Raw genomic sequence first — 21551 nt, 5'->3', positions numbered from 1 at the left:
CGGGGGAATATTTAACCCCAGCTTCCCTCTGTAAGGTTAATCCCATCCGAATGGGGCTTTAGCTCGTGTGTGCGTGCGCTCTGTTAACTTTTACGAGGTGAAAAGGCTCTTCAGACTGTTTTTATGTCTCCTCTTTCACGTTTAACTGTGGTGGATTTAGTAAATGATTATTTCCTGGCTTCACTGACGAAGCTGAGGCCAGCCTGTGGAGGAGAACACGGATGCTGCAGGCAGCTTTTTGCAGCATGCAAGCGGTGACAGCGTCAGGTGCGTGACCCCGATTTCTTACCTGGCAGGTCCAGAAGGGTCCAGCACCTGTGCGCCTGCAGGCCGCTCTGAAAGTCTGATCCGTGGCCAGATTTGATGTGCTGCTCAACAGGAGCATCTACCTCACAGATGTCCTCATAAACACAGAGTCCAGACTACAGCTGCCGGCATACAGACAGTGATTTATGGAGGACAGTTGCTGCCAAAATTAATATAAATAAATAAATGTCTCTGATTTATGTGCCATGAAATCTAGAACCAAACAAAAAAATCATTGTGGGAATAGATTTATTTATATTAGATGTAATAAATTAACAAATGAATTTATTATATTTTAATAAAAGTTTAGATTTTATTTATTTAATCTATATATTATAGATTTTCTTTAAATTTCTTTTATTTCGTTTTTATGTTGTTGTTTTTTTCCTTAAACATTTAATTGTATTTATGTGTTTTGGCAATTACGGCCCTCCATAGACTTACAGCTGCAGTTGTTAAACCAGTCTTAAGTAAATGAGATAATTATTCCAGGTATTCCAAATACAGGCTGGAAAATGCAGTTTGTGTAGTTGTTTATTTACTGAGATCTTTTGGTGAAAAATGACCCAAACAGTCAACCGTCTTCTCAATTTGGATCACAGATGAGTCATCGAAGATTAAATTGTATTTTTGTTTGAAAAGATCTTTGGTGACTATGATAAAGTGATTGTAAAGTCAGGGATGTGTCATAACATGGAAACATTAAATACATTTTGTGGCTGTTTCAGTGAAGTGCAGTCAGACTGTGTCGTCAATTTTTAGCTTCCCTTTTGGCGCTGAAGGTCATGTGACACGAGTGGAGCAGCAGCTGAACGGCTGTCAGATCGACTTGTTTCTTTAAAAATATTAAACGGGTTTTAAAGTGTTTCTTTCCCTAAAAAGACGAGAAAATCTTTGAGAAGTCACACATAGAAGGGCGTTATGATTAGGCTGCGTGTGTGTGTGTGTGTGTGTGTGTGTGTGTGTGTGTGTGTGTGTGTGTGTCTGTGCACGTGCGCGATAAAGAGTGTGTGTCACAGCATGACATCATCCCACTGTTTTAAGCTTTTCAGCTAAGAAGCAGAGAAAATGGCTTTAACACAAGTACACACACACTGAAACACACACACACACTGTCGCAAAATCGTTTTCTATACTGCGACAGACTCTCACACAGTAAAATACACACTGTGTCCTTTAAGAGGTGCTGATGTCAGAACTCTGCTCATCTTTGTCCTCAGGATTACTGAAGCAGACCTGAATCTGTGTGTGTGTTTGTACTTGACACCAGTATTATGAGGACATATTGCCTGGCTCCTCAAATAGAAGATGTGCTTCTGTATGTGTGCGTGTTTGTGTTTACATCCATATTTCTCAGCTTAATGTATTATTCGTATCGTCTCTCACAGATTTTACCAAGACACACAGACACACACACACCACGACTCTGTTGAACAAACTGCTGACTCTGTGTGTGTCATCTCCTGACTTTTTCATCCATTTAAATGTGTGTGAGTGTGTATGTTGTTAAGGTGTGTGCAAATATTGTGTAATCGTCTACATGACCAAAAGTAAGTGGACCTGCGGGGATTTTAAAGCCAAATGTTGAACTTGGCTGACGGGATTTTCTTACAAACGAACACAGAAATGTTGAGGTCACTAAGAGTCTTATGTGTTAAAAGTAGGTGATTTATTCTGTTGTTGCCTGTTTGTAATATACATGAGCAGCCTCTCACCCACCTGGAACAAAAGTTTAGGGTTGACTAAGCCGTATCTTGGACCCAGGACGTTCTGGAGCACATTACAGAGAAGAAGAGCATGTTTAGATTGAGACCTGGATTCAGGTCTTTAATTCACATTATGGATACACGGGAATTATGTTTTTGTGTTCAAGTGTACACTGGCGCCTCGTTCTTGGGTTTTCCTTTAAGTCCTCTTTAATTTGGCCCTTCACCCGGGACCAGTTTAGCTTGGGAAGCCCTACCAGAGTAAGTTGCTTGCGACACCATAGATTGCCCACAATCAACCTCTCTGAGGCAGCAATTTCAGAAGTGACAGAATTCATATTACTGGTCAATATTTGTTCCTACCATCACCTGTGGCCTTGAGCTGTGGGTACTAACTGAATGAAATCAAAGGTCTGGTGGGAGTGAAGTTCCCATAAAGGGTGTCTAGGCTCCACCTCAGAGTAAAGTCTTTGGTCCTCTTGGTCAAAAGGAACCATGATCCAGATCAGAAAAAGCAGTAGATGATTAGCTTTAGATTTAGACCTGTTAGATCTATAGTCAACAGAAAATTGTATTTTAAAAAAAGAAAACATTTCACTTCAACCAAATTTAGACATATGGAAGAACTCTTTAAAGGTTAACGACTGGCTGACTGTTTTCTGGATGGTTGCTCAGAAAAGTTCTGTGTATGCATTAACCCATATTAACACTTGCTGACAGTTCACTTCTGTAATCTCCAGACCTATGTGGCCTATTTCTTTGATATTTCATCATAAATGAAGTAGGTCAAAGCTCCAGAGTTGCATTTGAAAGTTGAGGCTGTGGAGCCAAAACACACATTCAAAGAGTCTCTCAGTGCAAGTCAGAAATACCCTCATTAAGGTCATTGGAGATGTACCAGAAAAACAAATCCAAATCAAGGGTTTGGTATATTTTTGGTGAAAGGATAAACTATTGCCATCAACAAAACAAAAAAAGCTGCAGGGGATGACCACAGAATTCTTTCCATGATTAACAAAACCTTCTTCAGAACACAGAGCCAAATGTAGAGCATTGACCAGGAAGTAGATGATTTATTATTAAGACTTTACAGCAGACAGTAGGGTTTGGCACAAGGTGATTGGAGGTCCACAGAAAGCTGCCATAGGGGATGATCTTTGGGTCCTTTCAATGCTAAAAAAGGAACCCCCATCAGAACATCCAGCAGCGCAGAACGCAATACCCAAGCCTAAAAGTGATCACAGAAGTCAGCTGTGAGGGAGGTTTTCAGGATTGTTGCAATGGTAAAAAGGGTTCCCCTCAAGGTGCAAACCAGAGATCAGTCTCCAAAACATTAATGTGAAATGAAACTTTATGACTGACGCGCACGCACGCACGCACTCACACAAACAAACAAACAAACAAAAGAACAATTCAAGAGTGCTTTTCTTTGGAAAACCAGCATCTGCATCTAGTAAGAGGAAACAAGTATGGAGAAGGAGGCAGTGTAGGCATGTGTATAGACTGCCAATGTGCTGTTTATTGATTCTGGAAAATTCAGTAAGGGCTGACTCAATCACTTGACCTCCAACCATCGAGCTGCATTTAACAGCCGAACATGAAATCAGAGAATTAGCAGCAAGGAAGCTTTAAAAACGTTTAATTTGTGGACACCAGAAGGAAAGAGACTCATGATGAGAATCTGCTTTACTGCCCTTCATCTGTTATATCCTGACACTCACAATCCCACACACACACACACTCGCACATATACTGAGCCTTGGGCAGCATCCAGGTGGACAGCTGAGCTTCTGGCATCGCATACACTCACTCATTTTCTACTTGAATAAGCCCAGCATGGACACACTAACAAACACGCTTACTAATACACACACACTCATATGTGTTGTGTCTTAGGGTGTCTCTGATGGTCCAGCAGTCAGTCTGACACTGAAACCTGCAGAGACGGGGAGAGAGGAGAGTATTTCCACTGCTTTCTCTGATCTGTTTTATCCATTATTGTGCATGTGTGTGTGTTTGCCAGCTGCAGCTGCCCGATTACTGTCTTTGTCCCTCTTTCTCTCTAAGGTTCAGCATTAGAAAATAAAACATTAGCACTCCTGTGCAGGCTGTCCTCGGCCCGCCTTAAACCCACACCACATTCAGATTAACCATCATACAGAAACCAGCCACAGCCCCACAGTCGACATAGTGTCAGATTACTGTGAAATGTAGTCACATACTGAGGCCATCTTTGTTTGTTCACCATATTCTACCTTCAGGAAGCGGTTGCTGCTGAGTTTTTTATTTGTGAGACATTTTTCTAATTAGCTCTGTTCTGATAATAATGCAGTTAAATTAATAAATAAAAGACTTTCTCTATGTTCACCAGTTTTTTAAACTAGCTCAGCGCATCTCCCAGCCAGTTTCAACTTGGGCTCCATGGTTACATCATGAGTAAAAGCCTATCAGTGCTGAGCCCAGAGAAGTACACCCGCTATCTTCAGTAAGGTAGTGGAGCTGAGGTTTGTAGGTAACGAAGCCGCTAAACATCACAGTTTCATTTCATTGGTGACAGGCATGCAGAACTTCCCTGTTAAACTTATATACATATACATATTTGGTTAATGCTATGCTAAAGCTAACAGGCTCACATCAAGGTGGCAGAAACTTTAACTGCTCTGCTTCACCATGTGAATGTGTGTGTTTAGCAGACACTCCTGCAAACATTAACAAGAAGCTCTCGGCACAAATAACCATAAAGGGTCGCAGCGGCTAAGGCTGCTACAACAGCAAAAGGGCAATGCTATGCTAGCAGATAAGTAACAAACTACTTGAAAACCAGAGCAGCAGATGCTTTAATACCAGGAAATAAAAGTACTGAAACTGTTAATGATGAAGAAAAGATTAGCAGAAGTGAAACGTTCTCTCTGTAAGCAGAGGAGAGTCATTGGAGTCTGATGAAGTCACTTCTGTTGTTCATATTCAGGTTAATGATGCCATGTGCAGACTGATCTTTGTGTCTCTGCATCATTTCTGTTTAAAATAATTTATTTCTAATTCATGATTTCAGGACTTCATCCTGAAAAACTGTTTTAGTTTGAATATATTTTGACTGCATTCAAATAATTAATATTTTTTTATAATTTCATATCTAAACACCAAAACGGTGGCACAGTTGTTTTAATGATGAATTCAAAAATCCTTATTGTATACAACTCTGAAAATAATACATTTATATTTATATATATATATATATATATATATATATATATATATATATATTTATCAGCAGCAATACATTCAAAACCATTGTGATTATTAAAACAACTTCCAGTGATTTGTTTGCTCTCAGATTTCAGGGTGGCACAACCATAAAGGTGCGACTTTTATTATGAATTAAAAATGCCATATTTCATCTTCCAGGCTGGCTGAAAATAGCCAGCTCTTTAAATATGAATAGAAATAGATAACTCATGTAGGCTGCTACACTTTCCATGTCAGGTTGTAAAAGCGGTGTAAAACTAGGAAAATGCTAACTCACAATAAAAATCTTTATTTCATTTCAAACCTACATGTTTGCTTTTGGTGTTAATCCAGGTGTTCAAATAAAAGCCTGTTTAAACTGAAAGCAATTAAAGTGGTGCAGCTGGAAGAAATGTCCCTTAATTAAACAACATTTTTTAATTGCAAGTCTAAAACTAACTTTTAGATTTCTGAAATGCCCAATCACTGTGTGATGGATTGCGATCCCCTCTGGATCAATAACACGAGTTTCTGTTGACTGAACCTCTTTGTTGCTCTGAGATGAATCTGTGTGGCTCCTGACAGCTGTTACCCAGCTGCTTTTTTTTTTTTCCTCTGGTCTGTGTTCAGGTTAGGCCGACCCTTCGGGGAATGAATGAAAGTCAATGCGTCATGTGTTTGTGTCCATTAGGAATCAGGGTCAGTCACTCAGCAGTCCATTAAGGCTCTCTTTTGTTCTGCTGGTTTCTGGGTCTCTACGTCTCTGCTGTCCTCCCTCCGGCTTTATCAATCGCTGTCTGCACGTCTGCCCAGCTAAATCATAGGTATTTTTGGCGGGATTTGGACGTCTAAAGCGTCTGACACTTTCTGTCTTCTCCTCAGACTTGTCTTTTAAAAGCTGCAGCTTCTCTGAGTGACCACCAGGGGGAGGTAGGGTATAAAGTCTTTCTCAGAGAGGAGCGTGGAGAAAAGGATTTCACACACACGCACACGCAGGCAGGCAGCCAATCAGGTTGCAGAGCAGCAGAATCCTGACAGCGATATGCAAATGAAGCCTCACTTGTCATTTTTAGCAGCAGCAGCATCACTCTCCCTTTCCGTCTCTCTCTTTTTGTCACCTGTGTCAGTAAATGTGACTCGACCATCTGCCCCGCTGGCACCTGGAGGGCCGTTAAAGCCCCAGGCATGTCTGACAGGTGAGGGAGGCGGAGCCAGTCTAATTTTAGGGCCCGCTGATGTGGGTTTTTTTGTGGGGTTTTTTTTTTCTTCCCTCACATTTAATGGCAGCTCTTGTGTTGTGAGAGCAGCTCATGCGAGAAACTTTAAAAACACTGTCTGAACGACCGTACTGTAGTCCAGGTCTTGCAGGCAGAGACGCAGCTGTATTCACCATGAACTCACTAATCAAACATTAGGAAAAAGGTGAAAAACGACCAGCATGACATCCTGTGTTAGTTTAGAGCAGAGCTTCCCAAGGTGTGGGGCCCGCCCGCTAGGTGGGGCGCAGAGCCATTGCAGGGGGGGCGCGGTATGAAAAGGGTAAAAAAAACCCAACAACAATGCTTGGACACTGCTAGCACGGGGCGGCCACACTAACGCAAAGCAAGAGATGAAGCATCGCTGAATATGTTTCCAAACCAACTTCATTCTAAGCCAAAGACTAGAAAATATGGTGAAGCATGTCAGGGAGGCACACTGTCGTGAGTTCTCAGAATCAGCTCCTTGAGCACAAGAAATGACAAAATAACAGAACGCAAGTATGGCGAAGCTCGCGGCTCTCCAACGGGAGATTGAGAGACCACTGTTGGACTGTAGAACTGCTTTGAAATTCATATGAGCTGTTTGCACTAAAGTAAAAACCACCATCACTTATGCGGACACCCCTTCGGCGCCAGCTGCGGTCTCAAGGCTGGAGCCGAACAAAATCTCCCTGATAACGACTGTGTTTAGTCTGTTCCTTCCCATTCTATGCAAGGCCACCTGGATTGGCTGGAAGACTGTTTACTTAGCCTGGCAGGGCGAAGGACACTGTCTCAGCTGAACTCTGGACACGCACACACATATACACTGATATGCACACACTCATCCCCCGTCGCTTTCCAAACGCCTTTGACGCTTATTCCTTCCGATGCTGACGGTGGATCAAGGAGACCTGCGCACAGGCTGTCTCTCACCCTTTACCCACCCCTGTTGCTTGTCATGTGTTTCTTTGGTGCATTAAGAGTTTTTTCATGTGCTATGTGCAGAGGTGTTTTTTGCTGTTCTCAAACTGATCTCCCTGTTGGAGCTCAGTCTGGGGGGAGTTATTTTTGTTTCTCCTTATCTTTCCTCCTGTGGTGCATTTTTCCATTGTTATACCTCTCTGACCTGTCTTCCCCATGTGATGTTTTGTGTAATGTATGTATGGTCGGAGGGTAAGATGGCACCGCCATTGCGTGCAATAGGTCGGCAGCCTTATGAAATTTCCCCTTGTGGGACTAATAAAGGTATATCAAATTCCCTTTGGCTTCACCTGCACAAGTGCCAAGGTGAAGCCTGCAGAATTGCTTTTCCCTCCAGGAGCAGCGCTGGGCTGTTCAAATCACAGACAAACAGTATCCCACATTATGATTTTTAGTTCACAAACACTTCTTGTAATGACTAACTACTCCTGACATTTTGGAGATATTAGCTCTTTATACAGTAAAGTTACAGTGGGATACAAATAACATCAGGCTGATCCTGCCACGATTTGTTCCCTCGGTTCAAATCACGGAAAAACGGTTTCCCACAGTTTTTAAACCCATTTTACACAGAGAGGCATTTTTTTGAAAAATGTATTGATAGCTATGTTGAATATTATTACACAGGAAAACGTCTCATTGAGATAAGTGTAATCTTCCTAATCAGCTAGTTTTCTGCTTGCAACGAGCGAGTGCTGCAACCTTTAAACATCTCCTGCACTAGACAACGACATGCTGAGTTAAACCCGGCAGAGAGGCCCTTACAGACAGGTTTGCATCTATAACATTTAGCAGACCTGAGCTGCAACTGATTCAGTTTTAGAGTCGCTGTGAGATCAGAAATTCTTAGAAATGAAAGCAGATCCAGCTGCTCGGTTCACGCGTGGTCTGCAGTTGTGTTCTGAAGCTTTAAGTCATGTGCCTTAGATTTGTGTTTCTTATACTGTAAAAGGAAAATAAATCACGTGCACAGTCTAAGACGTGACGCTGTTTGGAGATGGTTGCAGCCGATTCTCCTTCCGGGTGTAAACGTCACTTTCAGAGTGGAACAAAAAAAAAAAAAACCTTGACTCCACATGACTTCATTCTCACCTGGATGAAAGCAGAGTGCTGATTTTATTCTGCCAACAGCTTCAAAATGTGTTTATCAGATGACAAAAGGTGTCAGTGCAGCAGGATCCACAAAATCTGAAGCTTCTCCTTCACTCCCGCTGCTGATCCAGTAATCAATGCATTTACTATGAGAGTGTGTGTGTGTGTGTGTGTGTGTGTGTGTGTGTGTGTGTGTGTGCTGTCATTTTTCCATCAGAAGTTTTGTGCCTGTCAGGCTTCAGCGCAGCGTGGGAAACATGAGCTTCCAGGACATGACAGGGGTCAAAGGTCAGCACTCACAGCTCAGAGACAGGGCTTTCTGACTGTCACTGAACACCCTGGCGACCAGCTGTCAGTCACTGTGTGTCAGAGGTCAAAAGTCACATTGGAGAGGGGCTGAGTGTGATGGCCACACAGAGAGGAAAGGTCCAGATTTACCTGCCTGGACCAGTTCACCTGTGTCTAAACTCATCTCTGGTGATATTCTGGGTTTTCCCTCTCTTTCTGTAGAAATCTCATGCCGCCGCGAGCCGTCATACTCTTGGCTTAAGAACAGTCCCAGAGCCTGACGGCCGAATTTTGGCGTGAAGTCCGTCCCCACTCTGATCGTTTTTGGGACCCTCAAACACTCAGTAACTTGGTTAATCTCCTCCTTATGTGCATGATTAAAATACCCTCTGATCACAATCTGCTGCCCCCCTCCCGTTTGTCATTTCCTGAGCCAACAGGGCCGACTGGGACCCAGTTGGACGAGCGGCAAGCTCCCCTCCAATCCACCGTTTGGCAAATGGATTAAAAAAAAGGAATTTAAACTGTAGAAATATTTTATTATGATTTCACAGCAGTCTGTCCTTCGCTGTGTGCTGCCTTCAGCAGATTTTCTGACGCTGAATCACATTTACTCAAATACTTGAGGGTTGTACTTGAGCGTGTAGCTGTTAAAAACCAAAAATAGCAACATCTGTAAAGCTGCTTTTAAAACTAGGCCAGATTCTTTACATTATTGATAAATGTTGCGACGATTTCCCCCAATAAACATCAATATAGTTTGGTCTATATAAACAAACTTTATGCTTTTATTTTATTTTTTTGTACTGATTATTTTTTCCCTATAGCTTTTATTGTGTTATTTTTTTAGACATATATCATTAGATATTTAGATTTGCTTTGACTTAATTGTGATACTTGTTGACAACCAAACACAAACAAATCTAACTAACAGTAACAGTAATAATCGTGCTCAGCGTGGATCTTTTCATACCTCCGTCCTTGTGATCAGTTATCATGTCGTGACCGTCGCTCAGAGTTTTACGCAAAAACAACAAAAGCTGTCGTTCTCGTCCACGTCAACATATTCAAGAAAGAAACGACACATTGTGTTAAATGTTTGACCCGAGCAGATCATGAAGTCCAATGGGACGTGTTCCAGCGTTTCTATGTTGTAGATTATATTTTATTTTTCCTGGCATGAAAAATCAGAACATTAGTTTTCACAGATGTTTATTTTTGGGTTGAAGATTTTGGTTGAAGATGCGCCCGCTGAGATCAATTCCAGTTCACAAGATTTCCTGCAGTTTGGAGTAGGACCATAGGCAGTGTGTAAGTCTGCCAGGATTTATTTAGCCTTATTTTTTTAAAAATACTCTTTTTCCAGTTTTGGTTATTTATTTATTTTTATTTTAAAAACATGTGTTTAATTTTCACTTGTCATTATTACACTTATTTCTATTTTTATTTTGTTATTATTTTCTGTTTTTATTTTTTTACTGTATTTTGTGTAACGTATCTTATTTATTAATATAGTCATATTTTATGCTTTTAAATAATGCCAAATATTATTACCTTTTTTTTGCACACTTTATTCATCATTGCTGAAAGTATAATTTTTCAGTAATTTATTATTTATTTTATTTTATGTTTCATTTTGTCAGTGTTTTCGTATATAATTTTTGATCGTGATCATGTTTTAATTTTCTTTTTGCTTCTTCTCTTTATTTGTCATTGTGATTTAATCATTTTTATTAATCAATAAATAAGGCAGAGTAAAATGACGGCGTATATCATATGATGAATTCTAAACATCTGTCAGCAGCGTAACTCCGATCAGCAAAAGACAAAAAATGATTATTGCATAAATATAAAATAAATGGAGATGAGGGTAAAAGCAAAAGTTTGCTATTTTATTTATTTTATTCTTTAATAAAAAATCTCTCAGAAGTTGTCAGCAGCTGGATATAATCATGAAGGTGTTTCAGGATCTTTAGTGCCCGTGTTATTGTGAAGCCTTGTACTCAGGTACCAGAGGATGCTGCCATCATGCAGCAGGCTTACCTCAGCAGATCGCATCCACTGACTCAGAGTGGAAGCTGTTTTCAGCGTTGTTTAGTCCTTGCTTTAGCACAAGTGTCTCCATTTATTATCCTGACCAGACCCTTTTGATGCAGGAAGCGTGAGGTCTGGACTTCAGGTCTCTGTGGAGGTTGTGTAGACTCTGGGTGGCCGACCAAGAACACCTGCAGGGATTATACACTGGTCAGGTGTTCAAAACACTGAAGATGAATAACACTGATTATCCTGTTACAGTCGGGCTTTTCACGGTGTAACATATATGAGGCAGCGATGGAGTGATCAGTTCTTTGTGTGATGCAAGCAGGAAAAGTATAAGAGCTTGAAACCAAAAGTTTATTATGATTGTGTAACACAATTATTCACTAACCTGACAAACATCCTGCAAGTTTACAGTATATATACAATATGATCTATTTACAAGTTCTTTCTTTGTGCTGTAAATGTAGTTTAAATGGGGAAAAAATACAGTCTTAGCTGTAATGCCTGAGATGTGACCCAAAAGTCACAAACTGATATCGAGGTGGGTTACAGTAGAGGTTGTCAGGGCCAGATGTTCCTTGAATATCACCTAATGTGTGTTTGAATGTGTACTGGCAGCTGTTTTTGAGTTGATACTGGATGAGGCCCAAAAGTCACGAACTGAGCTTTACATGGGTTACAGCAAAGGCTGGATGAGCCAGATGTGATCCAGATGTCGATTATGTAAAAGGTTGGATGAGCCAGATGTTCCTCAAATGCCACTAAACATATAAATTGTACTTGGAGCTGTCTATGAGTTGATGCCAGAGGTGGCTCAAAAGTCACAAGACAGTATGGTTGTGACGTACAGCGAGAGTTGTTCGGGCCAGATGTTGCCCAGATGTCACAAGCTAGGCTTTGGACTGCAACTCCAACGGTTGTCAAGAACTAGATGAGGCAAAAAGTAAGGAGCTGGGATTTATGTCGGTTACGGCAGAGGTTAACGGGGCCAGATGTGGCCTAAAAGGTCAGTAATCATGTAAGGTGGACCTGTGGCTGTCCCTGAGTTGATGTTGTCAGCCAGATGTGCTCCAAGGATGACTGCAGATGTTGTTCACTTGTTTCTGAGGTAAATGGAACCTGAGAGCTCTTTGTTGATGTTTATCCGGGTTTCACGTCTTTTGTCTGTGGTTTGTGTCTTCATTTGTTTCCTGAATCAAGTGTAAAACTACACCAGTGCTCTCCCAAACCCAAACAGGACCTTGATATTGATACCAGGAGGATAATCCTGGTTTTCAGTTCCTGAAATCTGGTTTTATCTCAGTTTTCCACCAGTTACCTGCACGTTTCCACCCCTCTCCTCTCTCCTCCTCTTGGTACACTTACAGAAGACTCTGAGGAATTCACTCACCGGCTCCCCTCCCCCCACACTGGAATGAAGTGTATGAATGAGGAGGAAGAGGAGGAGAGGAAGGGAAATGTGAAGACAGGAAGAGAAAGAAGAGGAAGGATTGAAGGAAGGAAGGAAATAGAGGGACAAGATAACGAAGGAAGGAAGGATCTAATGAAGGAAAGGAAGTGCAGGACGAAGGGCTGAGATGGAGGAGTGGTGTGTTAGAGGGCGAGAGCAGCAAGTGAGCAAAGTGTGTGTGTGTGTGTGTGTGTGTGTGTGTGTGTTTGTGAGCTGCGAGCTCTGTGATTGGCTGAACCCGGCTAGATGCACCAACAGCCGAAAGAAGACGGGAACAGAGGAGAGGGAGGCTGCAGATAGAGGAGAGAATACAAAGAGCGAGCGAGTGAGGGAGTGTGTGAGGGAGTGTGTGTGTGTGTGCTACATGTGTGCTAATGCGTGTGTGTGTGTGTGTGTGTGATATCCAGAGGTGTGTGTGTGTGTGTGCGCAGCAGAAAGAGGAGGCGAGGAGGAGGAAACCTGATCTCACTCTCTCTATCTCTCTGTGTGGAATAAACGCTTAGCCCTCACCGTTATTGGCCTTGCTGTTAGCTTGCAGCGTAGCCCGGCCCAGTTTGGACCCAGTGTGATTGTGGTGGAGGTGGTGGGGATGGAGCGGTTCCTGGCCCTGCTACGTCTGCTGAGCAGGAGGAGGCGAGGGAGGAGGTACCGGGCGGATGATGATTACCAGGAAGGCTACGAAGACGTTTACTACTACACCAGCAAGTACAACACACACCTACTGAGTGAGTGAGTCCCATAAAGAAACAATGGAGAAAGGGAGAGAGGCTTTGTTTTATTGTCCTACTGTAGAGCGAGTGAGGTAGAGAGATGATGCAGAGAGAGAGAGAGGGGCTTATCAACAGATTATGGCACTCAAAGTGGCCTAGATTGTGTTGGTGTGCGCTGTTTTAAATGTATTGTGGGGACTCGAGTGTGTTTACTTTAGTGCTCTGTGGGGACCTCCTCAAGGGGACAAAATTGCTGTAATTTCAGGGATGATGATATTACAGGTAGCTCGACTCCTCAAAAGTAAAAGAAATCCAATGAGTGTGTGTGATGTCTTTTAATTTTTGTGTTTTAAGGGGGAAATATATGCACTAATTTTTCTGTAATGTGGAGTCCCAACTTCCTTCAGGGGACAGACGTAAATCCTCTGAAGCGATGGAAATACAACTCCATGGGTGTGTGCTATTTTAATTTGTTTCCTGGGACACTGGCTTGTGGGTACTTTCTTGCACTCCACCTCCCCCGTAAGGTGAGGGAGCAGATGTCAGGGTGAAGACTTTCAGGGTTGGCTCGAGACCTTTAAAGTGGTGGAAATATTTAGAGTGTGAAGTCTTGTATTTATGGGTTACGTGGAAGCACATGTGGACAAAAAGCGAGTCCTATATATAGTAATGATATAATGGGGGGGGGGGGGGGGGGCTGTAGGTGTGTCTTATTGTAATTGGTTTGACGTATTTGTGTTTGCTCTTCTTACACTGTAGGGACTTGACTTCCTTATGGGAACAAAAAATGAGTCTAAATAAAGAGTGAGCCCTATGAAGGGAAAACCACCGTAATCGAGAAAATTTCAGGTTGAAGGCTTGGAATGGTAAATGGTAAATGGCCTGCATTTGTATAGCGCTTTTCTAGTCCATAGGACCCCAAAGCGCTTTACACTACATTCAGTCATTCACCCATTCACACACACATTCACACACTGGCAATGGCAAGCTACATTGTAGCCACAGCTGCCCTGGGGCGCACTGACAGAGGCGAGGCTGCCGGACACAGGCGCCACCAGGCCCTCTGACCAGAGGAACTTAGAGCTAGTCCAATTTGAGGGAACTAAAATTAGTTCCCAAGAGGAGATGAAGACTTTGAAGTTTGAATTAAACTCGATGTCCTCATGGAGACAAAGCTCGAGTCCCTGTAAGATGAAGGAACAAATTTCAGGGTTAGCAGTGTGTGTGTGTGCGTGTGCGTGTGTGTGTGTGTGTGTGTGTGTGTGTGTGTGTGTGTGTGTGTGTGTGTGTGTGTGTGTGTGTATGTTTTTGCTTTTTTTTTACTGTGAAGACTCACCTTGGTTCAGTGTAGAAGTTTGAGTCCTCTTAAAGGTGATGGAGTAAAGTTCAGGGTGAAGACTTTGAGGTTAGTCCTGTGAAGGGATGGAAATACTGCTCTTCTCACTGTGTGTGTGTGTGTGTGTGTGTGTGTGTGTGTGTAAGGTCTTGTATTATAGATGAAGGTCGTTAGTGAAGCTGCTCAGTTACAGTACACACACGCTCACTCAGGTATTCAGATGACATGAACCAGGTGGTTTGTGGGTAATAACAGGGCAGGATGTTTACTGCAGGAAGGAATGTGAACAATGTGGGAAAGCGCACACTAATTCCAGGTTTGACGTCTTGTGTTGTTCTAGTCTGCACGCTTCAGTCCTTCTTTGGGGCCCTGCGGTAGTTTCTACTCCTTTTTTGTTCCATGTTCTTGACTGAACCTTCGAAACTTTTGCTCCAAATATGACCAGTTGGGATTTCCTCCCCCATCAGGAGCAGATCGTGATACACTAAGTCGTGAATAATGTGTTTAGCTCTAGGCGCTCACACTTCCACTTTAATTATCTGATCTTTAATTACATTTAGATATAATTTGTCTTCTTGTGACCCATATCTGGGGGTTCCTTTTACACTTATTTTATGCTCGGCCACTTTTATAGAGCATCAGCAACAACAACAAAGCTAATGCTGGTGGATCTACTGAGATCGACTAGTTAAGCACACTCCAGACTCTTCCTCTGTGTTTGTGGATAAATGAAGCCTGTTTCTGACGTTGCTGGTGTTCTTCTAGACGTCTTATTAGCAGCCATATAAGCTGCTTTAGCCTTCCTACAGCTGTTGTGCATCTGCAAGTTGCTTTGCAACCCATCTCCTCCATTTCATGCTGTTTATGACTGAATGAATACATATTGTGACAGACAGTTTGATTTTTGATTTGTTAAACTGTAAGTTTGGTGTGTTTACAGTCTGGTGGTGGAGATGCAGGTTTGTTTTTAGCCCCACAGGTGTGGACCTGGATCATATGAAATGGTTTCTTCTCCTTCTTTGTTCTTCTGTGAACTTTGTCTTAGGCTTGAGTGATCTCCATAGTGTTATCGTGGGATCACGCTATCCTCCCTCCCTGATGCACACCGAGAAAGTAAAGCAAGAAGAGAAAGTAATGTAAGCTGTCCCAGCTGAAGAGCCTCGTTCGCCTATCGATTAATGATTCAGTCAGTAGTAATTAGTGAGCTGAAGTGGATGGACATCAGTTGAGCAGATAAAGTGTTATTAAGTCATAACATCTGCCTGCCTTTTGTCTTCTTCATAGCTCCACTAACTCGTCCAGTCCGCTTTGTAATTGTGTAAAACGTGTCACCAGTCTCTCCTCCACTCATCATCGAGCTCTCCACACAAACAGCCGAGTCTTTCACCGGCAAATGAAGTTTAACGAGCGTCGCTGCACACGAGCAGCGTTCACGTCACCTGCAGACAGAAATAAGACAGCTGAACTCGATGGAAGTGTTGGTCACTTAGCGAGGCTGATTCACTTCAATACGAATCTCTTAATGATGATGATGTAACTTTGACACGCCAGCGAAGGCGTGTCAAACTTATTTTAGTTCATGGGCTACAAAGAGCCCAATTTGATCTAAAGTGGGTCTGGCCAGCATTCTGTAATAAGCAGTGAATCTGTTCTTCTCTTTTGGTTTTTAAAAAAAACTTTACTGCAATTTTCTCACCCACTTGGCCCCCTGCATTAATGCAAAAATAAGCTAACAACCACCTATATCAGTAAATTATCACTGATCAGTCTGATCATCATCGGTGCTCGAGGTTATCCATCAATATAACTCTGATATATGCAACAGATGGACGTAGCTTCCAGGAGTGAAGATTGAAGCCAATACTGAGGTGTCTTAAATGATGTTCTTTCTGATATCCAGCAGGGGGCGCCTCCTCTGGTTTAAAAACATGTCTTCGAGAAAATAACCCGCTTCCTAAATTTGTCTGCAAACACCTTCCTGATCGTTTTATGTTCTCAGCCGCTATTTTAAGGTGATGATGTTCATGTTGCAAATTTAGTTTCACGTTACAGAAAGAGCAGGTGATAAAGCAGGAGGAGTTTAAGCTTTAGGGCAGGAGGAGTGTGGTCAGACCCTTGTCGGGTAATGATCTGCTGTGAATTTCAGTTTATTTTGGTCTCGTCTTGACTCTATTCTGGTCTCTGATTGTGATTCTGTTTGTTCTGATGCCCTTTGATGTGTTTTTAAAGCACATTCTGAAGTTTTTCTTCTTTATTTTTAACTCTGATGAGACGATGGGAGCTGAGCTAGGAGTTAACAAAGGAACCAGTCAGGTAGTGATAAATTGAAGCTTACTGTGCTCTAGTTTATTTTTTCACCTTCACAGTCCTCCTGATGGCTTTTTTTTTTTTTTTTTTTTCAAAATCAAGATAATGTTTTCTGAAATGCTTTCAAGTGAAATCCACCCTCAGAAACTTCTTTGTGTCCACATGCTTCTAGGAAAGTGTGTTTCTGACACGTTCCTCTCAGAAAACTGTCAGCTGAGCTAAAATGAAAAAACTGCCTATGTTTTTAGTTGAACTCTGGTTCACGCCTCACCCATCTCCATCTGTCTCCCTGCAGAGAAAACTCAAACAGGACTTGAACTTGCCATCTACTAAACCATTTACACCTATTAAGAAGTGTTTGCGGGCGGCGAGCAGATGACGCGAGCGGCACTTTGGTGTCTCAGAAGTTTCTGAATGAACTCGAGGAACACATTTGGACCGATTCTCTGCACAGATTAAACAAAAATAAATCCACACACCTTCTGGAGCCTTTGTGGAATCTTATGGGTGTAAATTTAATTATTTAATAATTAAGAGCAACATATTTGAGTGTTTGGATGCTAATAGCTGACACTGAACTTATTATTCCTGTGTGAAAATAAACCATTTGTGTGTGTAGTGCAGAACTGCCAGGAGGCATTTCTCAAAGCTACCAGCTAGCTGTGTGTGTGTGTGTGTGTGTGTGTGTGTGTGTGATCCTGTCTAGCTATCTTTGTGAGGACCGAAATCTGCATTCTACTATACTTGTGAGAACCAACAGTCACTATTGAGGACACACAACCCAGTCCTCACAAATTTGAAGGCATTTAAAGGTGTTTTTGAGGCTCAAAATGTGGTTTTTGTGTCAGGGTTATGGTTAGATTTAGGGTAAGGGTTAAGGTTCGGCATTCATTTTTAATGGTTAGGGTAAGGGGCTATGGAAAGCATTATATCAATGAAGGTCCTCACTAAGATAGCTGAACGGGGTTGTGTGTGTGTGTGTGTGTTTATCACAGCATGTGATTGTATATGAAAGCACTTTAAGGTTGGTTGACTGGCACACACACACACACACACACACACACACACACACACACACACACACACACACACACACACACACACACACACACACACACACACTCTTTCTCCTCTCCTCACTCCTTGTTTAGGGTGATTTTCGTCCCGTATTTCCTCTTTGATTCAATCTGGTTTGACCTTGTTAACCTAGTTTATTGGACCGAGCATCTTAAAGAGTTCATGAATAAAACATTCACACAAAGATGACATCAGTTGTTTCTGGTCCTGGTCTGTAATGCTCACTTCGGCGTCTGCGTTTAGCCTCAGGAGGTAGAGCAGGTTGTCCGGTGAAGCCTCCATGCAGTCCTTTAAAGTCGAGTCCATTTAACCGTGTCTGAAACGCTCCCTCCTAGAATTCACCTTAAAGCACGACAGAAAATCAGCAAAGAGGGAGAAAACATTGTTACCTGCACCAAGGGAGCGCTGTGACCGGATTGGTTTGTCTCTTTGTTACCAAAATTATAAACCATTGAGATAAATGGCTGCACTTTATTTTTTTTTAAGTTGTTGTGAGGGATGTTTGTTTTTATTTTCTTTATCATTTGTAAATATTATACAGTCTCATGTCAGTTTCTGCTGATTTGAGTATTTTACGATGTATTGATTTGTGTTTCTGGACACAGATCTAATTTATTTGAACTCAAATGTTTCACACACCAGTCTCATAGTCTCATATCTATTGATTCATCCAAGAGCAGAAAATAACTATTTTCTACTTGTAAAATGGCAAAATTGGAGGCTGGAAACTGAAAACTAGAAGATAGAAATTAGAAGCTCAAGGTTGGAACTTTTGCAGACTAGATGCTAAAAGCTAGAGGCTAGATGCTACCTGGATGCTATAAGCTGGAAGCTGGAAACTGTGTGCCTGAGTTTAGAAGTTGGAGGTTAGAGGCCACAAACTGGATCGTTAGATTGTTAATATATATATAATATTAATATGAAACTACTAGTTTGGATGTATGTATTAAAAACTACACAGTTAAGTCCTGAAAAATATGATGGTTTGAGTTAAAAGATAACTTATTTTCTTGGTTAACAGTGTGATGGGTCCTTTGATGAGTCTTGAATGTTTGTTGCATACATGCTGTGAAAAACAATCACTGTGCTGACTGTGACTGTGCTAAAAAATGTAACAGTTCTATCCTCGTGAAAATGAAGAAATACAAACTTTTATTTCCCGTTTCATGATTTTTGTAAGTAAGAAATCAAATACCTGAACCGAGCTGTGGAGGAAAGACTTTTTGTAATTATGCTCTACAAAGCTAAACTAAAACTTTCACCCCCATGGGCAGCATTTTGCCATTTTTTTTTTCTTTTGCCACATCACTATTTCCTCAGGTGGATTCTATTGTAAATAAGACTATACTCTCAATGCCTGTTTGGCTCATGGCACCATCCTATGGTGCGAGTCGGTATTACGGGAAAGGGTGCCCCAGATTGAGTTCAAATGCTGCAGATATCCTTTCGACACAAGACACAGATGTTTTGGATATAAATGGCCTGTATTTATATAGCGCTTTACTAGTCCCTTAGGACCCCAAGGCGCTTTACACATCCAGTCATCCACACATTCACACACTGGTGATGGCAAGCTACATTGTAGCCACAGCCACCCTGGGGCGCACTGACAGAGGCGAGGCTGCCGGACACTGGCGCCACCGGGCCCTCTGACCACCACCAGTAGGCAACGGGTGAAGTGTCTTGCCCAAGGACACAACGACCGAGACTGTCCAAGCCGGGTCTTGAACCGGCAACCTTCCGATTACAAGGCGAACTCCCAACTCTTGAGCCACGATCGCCCCTATAAAGTCATAGAAGTTGTTTCAGCACACCGTTGATCATTAATTGAAGAAGTATTTTAACTCACTGATTTACCGTTACTGCCATTACAGAGTTGGAGGATTGTTTTGTGTTGAACTTTGGTGACTGGTTAAAATGTATTTTCATGATTTTCCCGAAGCGTGTGTAGGATGGATGTAGTTCTTTGGTGTTTGTCTTCTGGTGTTCTTTGAAAAAGGAAAAGATTAAGACACCCTAAAGGATAAACCATCACATAGCATATAATAAAATCATTTTTTGTTGCAGAACAAAATGGACCTGAACAAAATCCTTATTTTGACATGAGAGAACGGGATGTGCAAAAACCTAAAATCATTATCCTGCACCACTCAAAACATGGGAAATGAACTGGGGGATCATTAAACCTAACATCAACCAAACTCATGTGGAATAGGTGACCAGTCAAAACTAATTATTGCATATGAAAGGTCTTCTTTTTGCCTATATTCGATACCAGGCTCATCTTTTAGCTTTGATTCCTGTTGAGTCATAAAAACAATCTCATATAATCATTTTGTAAAAACATAAGCAGAAACAATGAGCTGATTCTGGAATGGTTCAGGTGGGAGGAATGACCTGAAGCTGTCCTTTAACCTCAATGTGTGGTTATATCTCTCCACTGTTTGTTTCATCACTTCACTTAATCACTTATATTAATAAATAAATACGAGAATATTGAGTATTTTTAGCCTTGTATTGCCAGTTTTGAGGGGCACAGGTTAAAAGTGTTGGTCTGCAGCCTCAGGCCACACCTCTAACTCACCTGTCCCTCTCGGGCTTGCCCGCCGCCCGGCCGCCATCTCCTCTCCGTGTGCTCGCTGATCTCATTACATGCTGAAACATTACGATGCATAAATTTGCACCTTAATGAAGTGACTGTAACACGGCGAAGAGTTCACAGCAGTTCTGTGCTGTGTGAGGCTTGTTGACACAGAAATATTTGCTAATTAAAGCTTTAAATAAGGCCCTCATTAGCATAACTGGTCCTGTGTTCAACATGATGGAGATTAAAGAGGAAAACGGGCTGCAGGAGGGAAGGCTGGCCCTCGAATAGTAATTTTGTTTCTCTTTTTTCATCGACTCTTGCTTCGGATTTTTCTGATGAAGTGGTGAAACCGTCCTCCTGTGTTCCCGGCTGCCGTTAGCTCTGCCATCACGCCCACATGCTCTCATGTGTGACTGCGTTAGATCCTCTCGACTCTGCCGGCCCACGTTTCCTTCTTTTTTCCATTTGCTCAGATTGAATCCGTGGTGGTTTGGAGGCGGCGTGCTTTTCGCCGCTGGATTATCTTTGCAGCCAATGAACACGCTTGACCAGAGAGGCGGAAAGTAGAGCAGAAATCCACCTTAATTAATCTGCAGGCCTCTCGGGACTCACAGCACTTTCTCCACATTATTTGGATTTGATGTTTAATTAGTTCTTTTAAATTAAAGAACAACGACTTCCTCCTTTTCTTTACTCTTCAGAGTCCTCAGAGTGTTTCCAGTTTATTAGGTACACGTATCTCAAACTAATGCGATAAATCCTGCTTTCCTTAAACTTCAATTCTCAGCTTTTGTTGGAGCTGCTGCTGACTTTTGTCTTTCTAATATTGTACTTCCTAGCTTTCTAATAATTTGAATTTTACTTTGTTAGAACATTTCTGTTACAGTGTCACAGATGGGCAGAACTGACTGCATATGATTACTTAACCAATGGTTAATGTGGTTACTGGGTAACTGTTAATAGTTAAACAGCTAACAGTAACATGAGCTTAATCAAAGCTAACATTTATAAGTGTTCAATATTTTATGTTGTTCAAACAGGATCTTTAATGACCTCCTGAAACTCTTTCTAAAGTGTTGATCAGTTTTTTAAACTCCTGTTCACATAATCACCTGCTAGTGAGGGGAGGAGCTCTGTGTGTTTAGCTGCTGGTGAGGGGAGGAGCTCTGTGTGTGTTTAGCTGCTGGTGAGGGGAGGAGCTCTGT

The 21551-nt window shown here is 41.9% G+C and overlaps 1 protein-coding gene across 7 annotated transcripts in view; it reads left to right on the top strand.

Moving 5' to 3' along the window:
• grip1 (glutamate receptor interacting protein 1) overlaps positions 1-21551 on the top strand; it is a 69446-nt gene that overhangs the window by 8118 nt on the left and 39777 nt on the right. For 2 of the 7 annotated variants that reach the window (XM_085387883.1, XM_085387890.1), the window contains exon 1: positions 12616-13054. The exons of 3 other annotated variants lie outside the window; for them this stretch is intronic. In XM_085387883.1, the coding sequence (XP_085244009.1) occupies positions 12919-13054 (136 nt within the window). In that variant the 5' untranslated portion in view covers positions 12616-12918. Of the gene's footprint in view, positions 1-12614; positions 13055-21551 lie in introns of those variants that run through there. 2 more of the 7 variants (XM_085387888.1, XM_085387884.1) reach the window with 2 other exon arrangements.

Source organism: Rhamphochromis longiceps, linkage group LG17 (assembly GCF_057381845.1).
Source record: "Rhamphochromis longiceps isolate RC_006_pf linkage group LG17, R_longiceps_female_GT1.1, whole genome shotgun sequence".
Lineage (NCBI taxonomy): Eukaryota > Metazoa > Chordata > Actinopteri > Cichliformes > Cichlidae > Rhamphochromis > Rhamphochromis longiceps.
The sequence above is the reverse complement of the archived record's forward strand: the minus strand, read 5'-3'. Positions and strand labels throughout refer to the sequence as shown.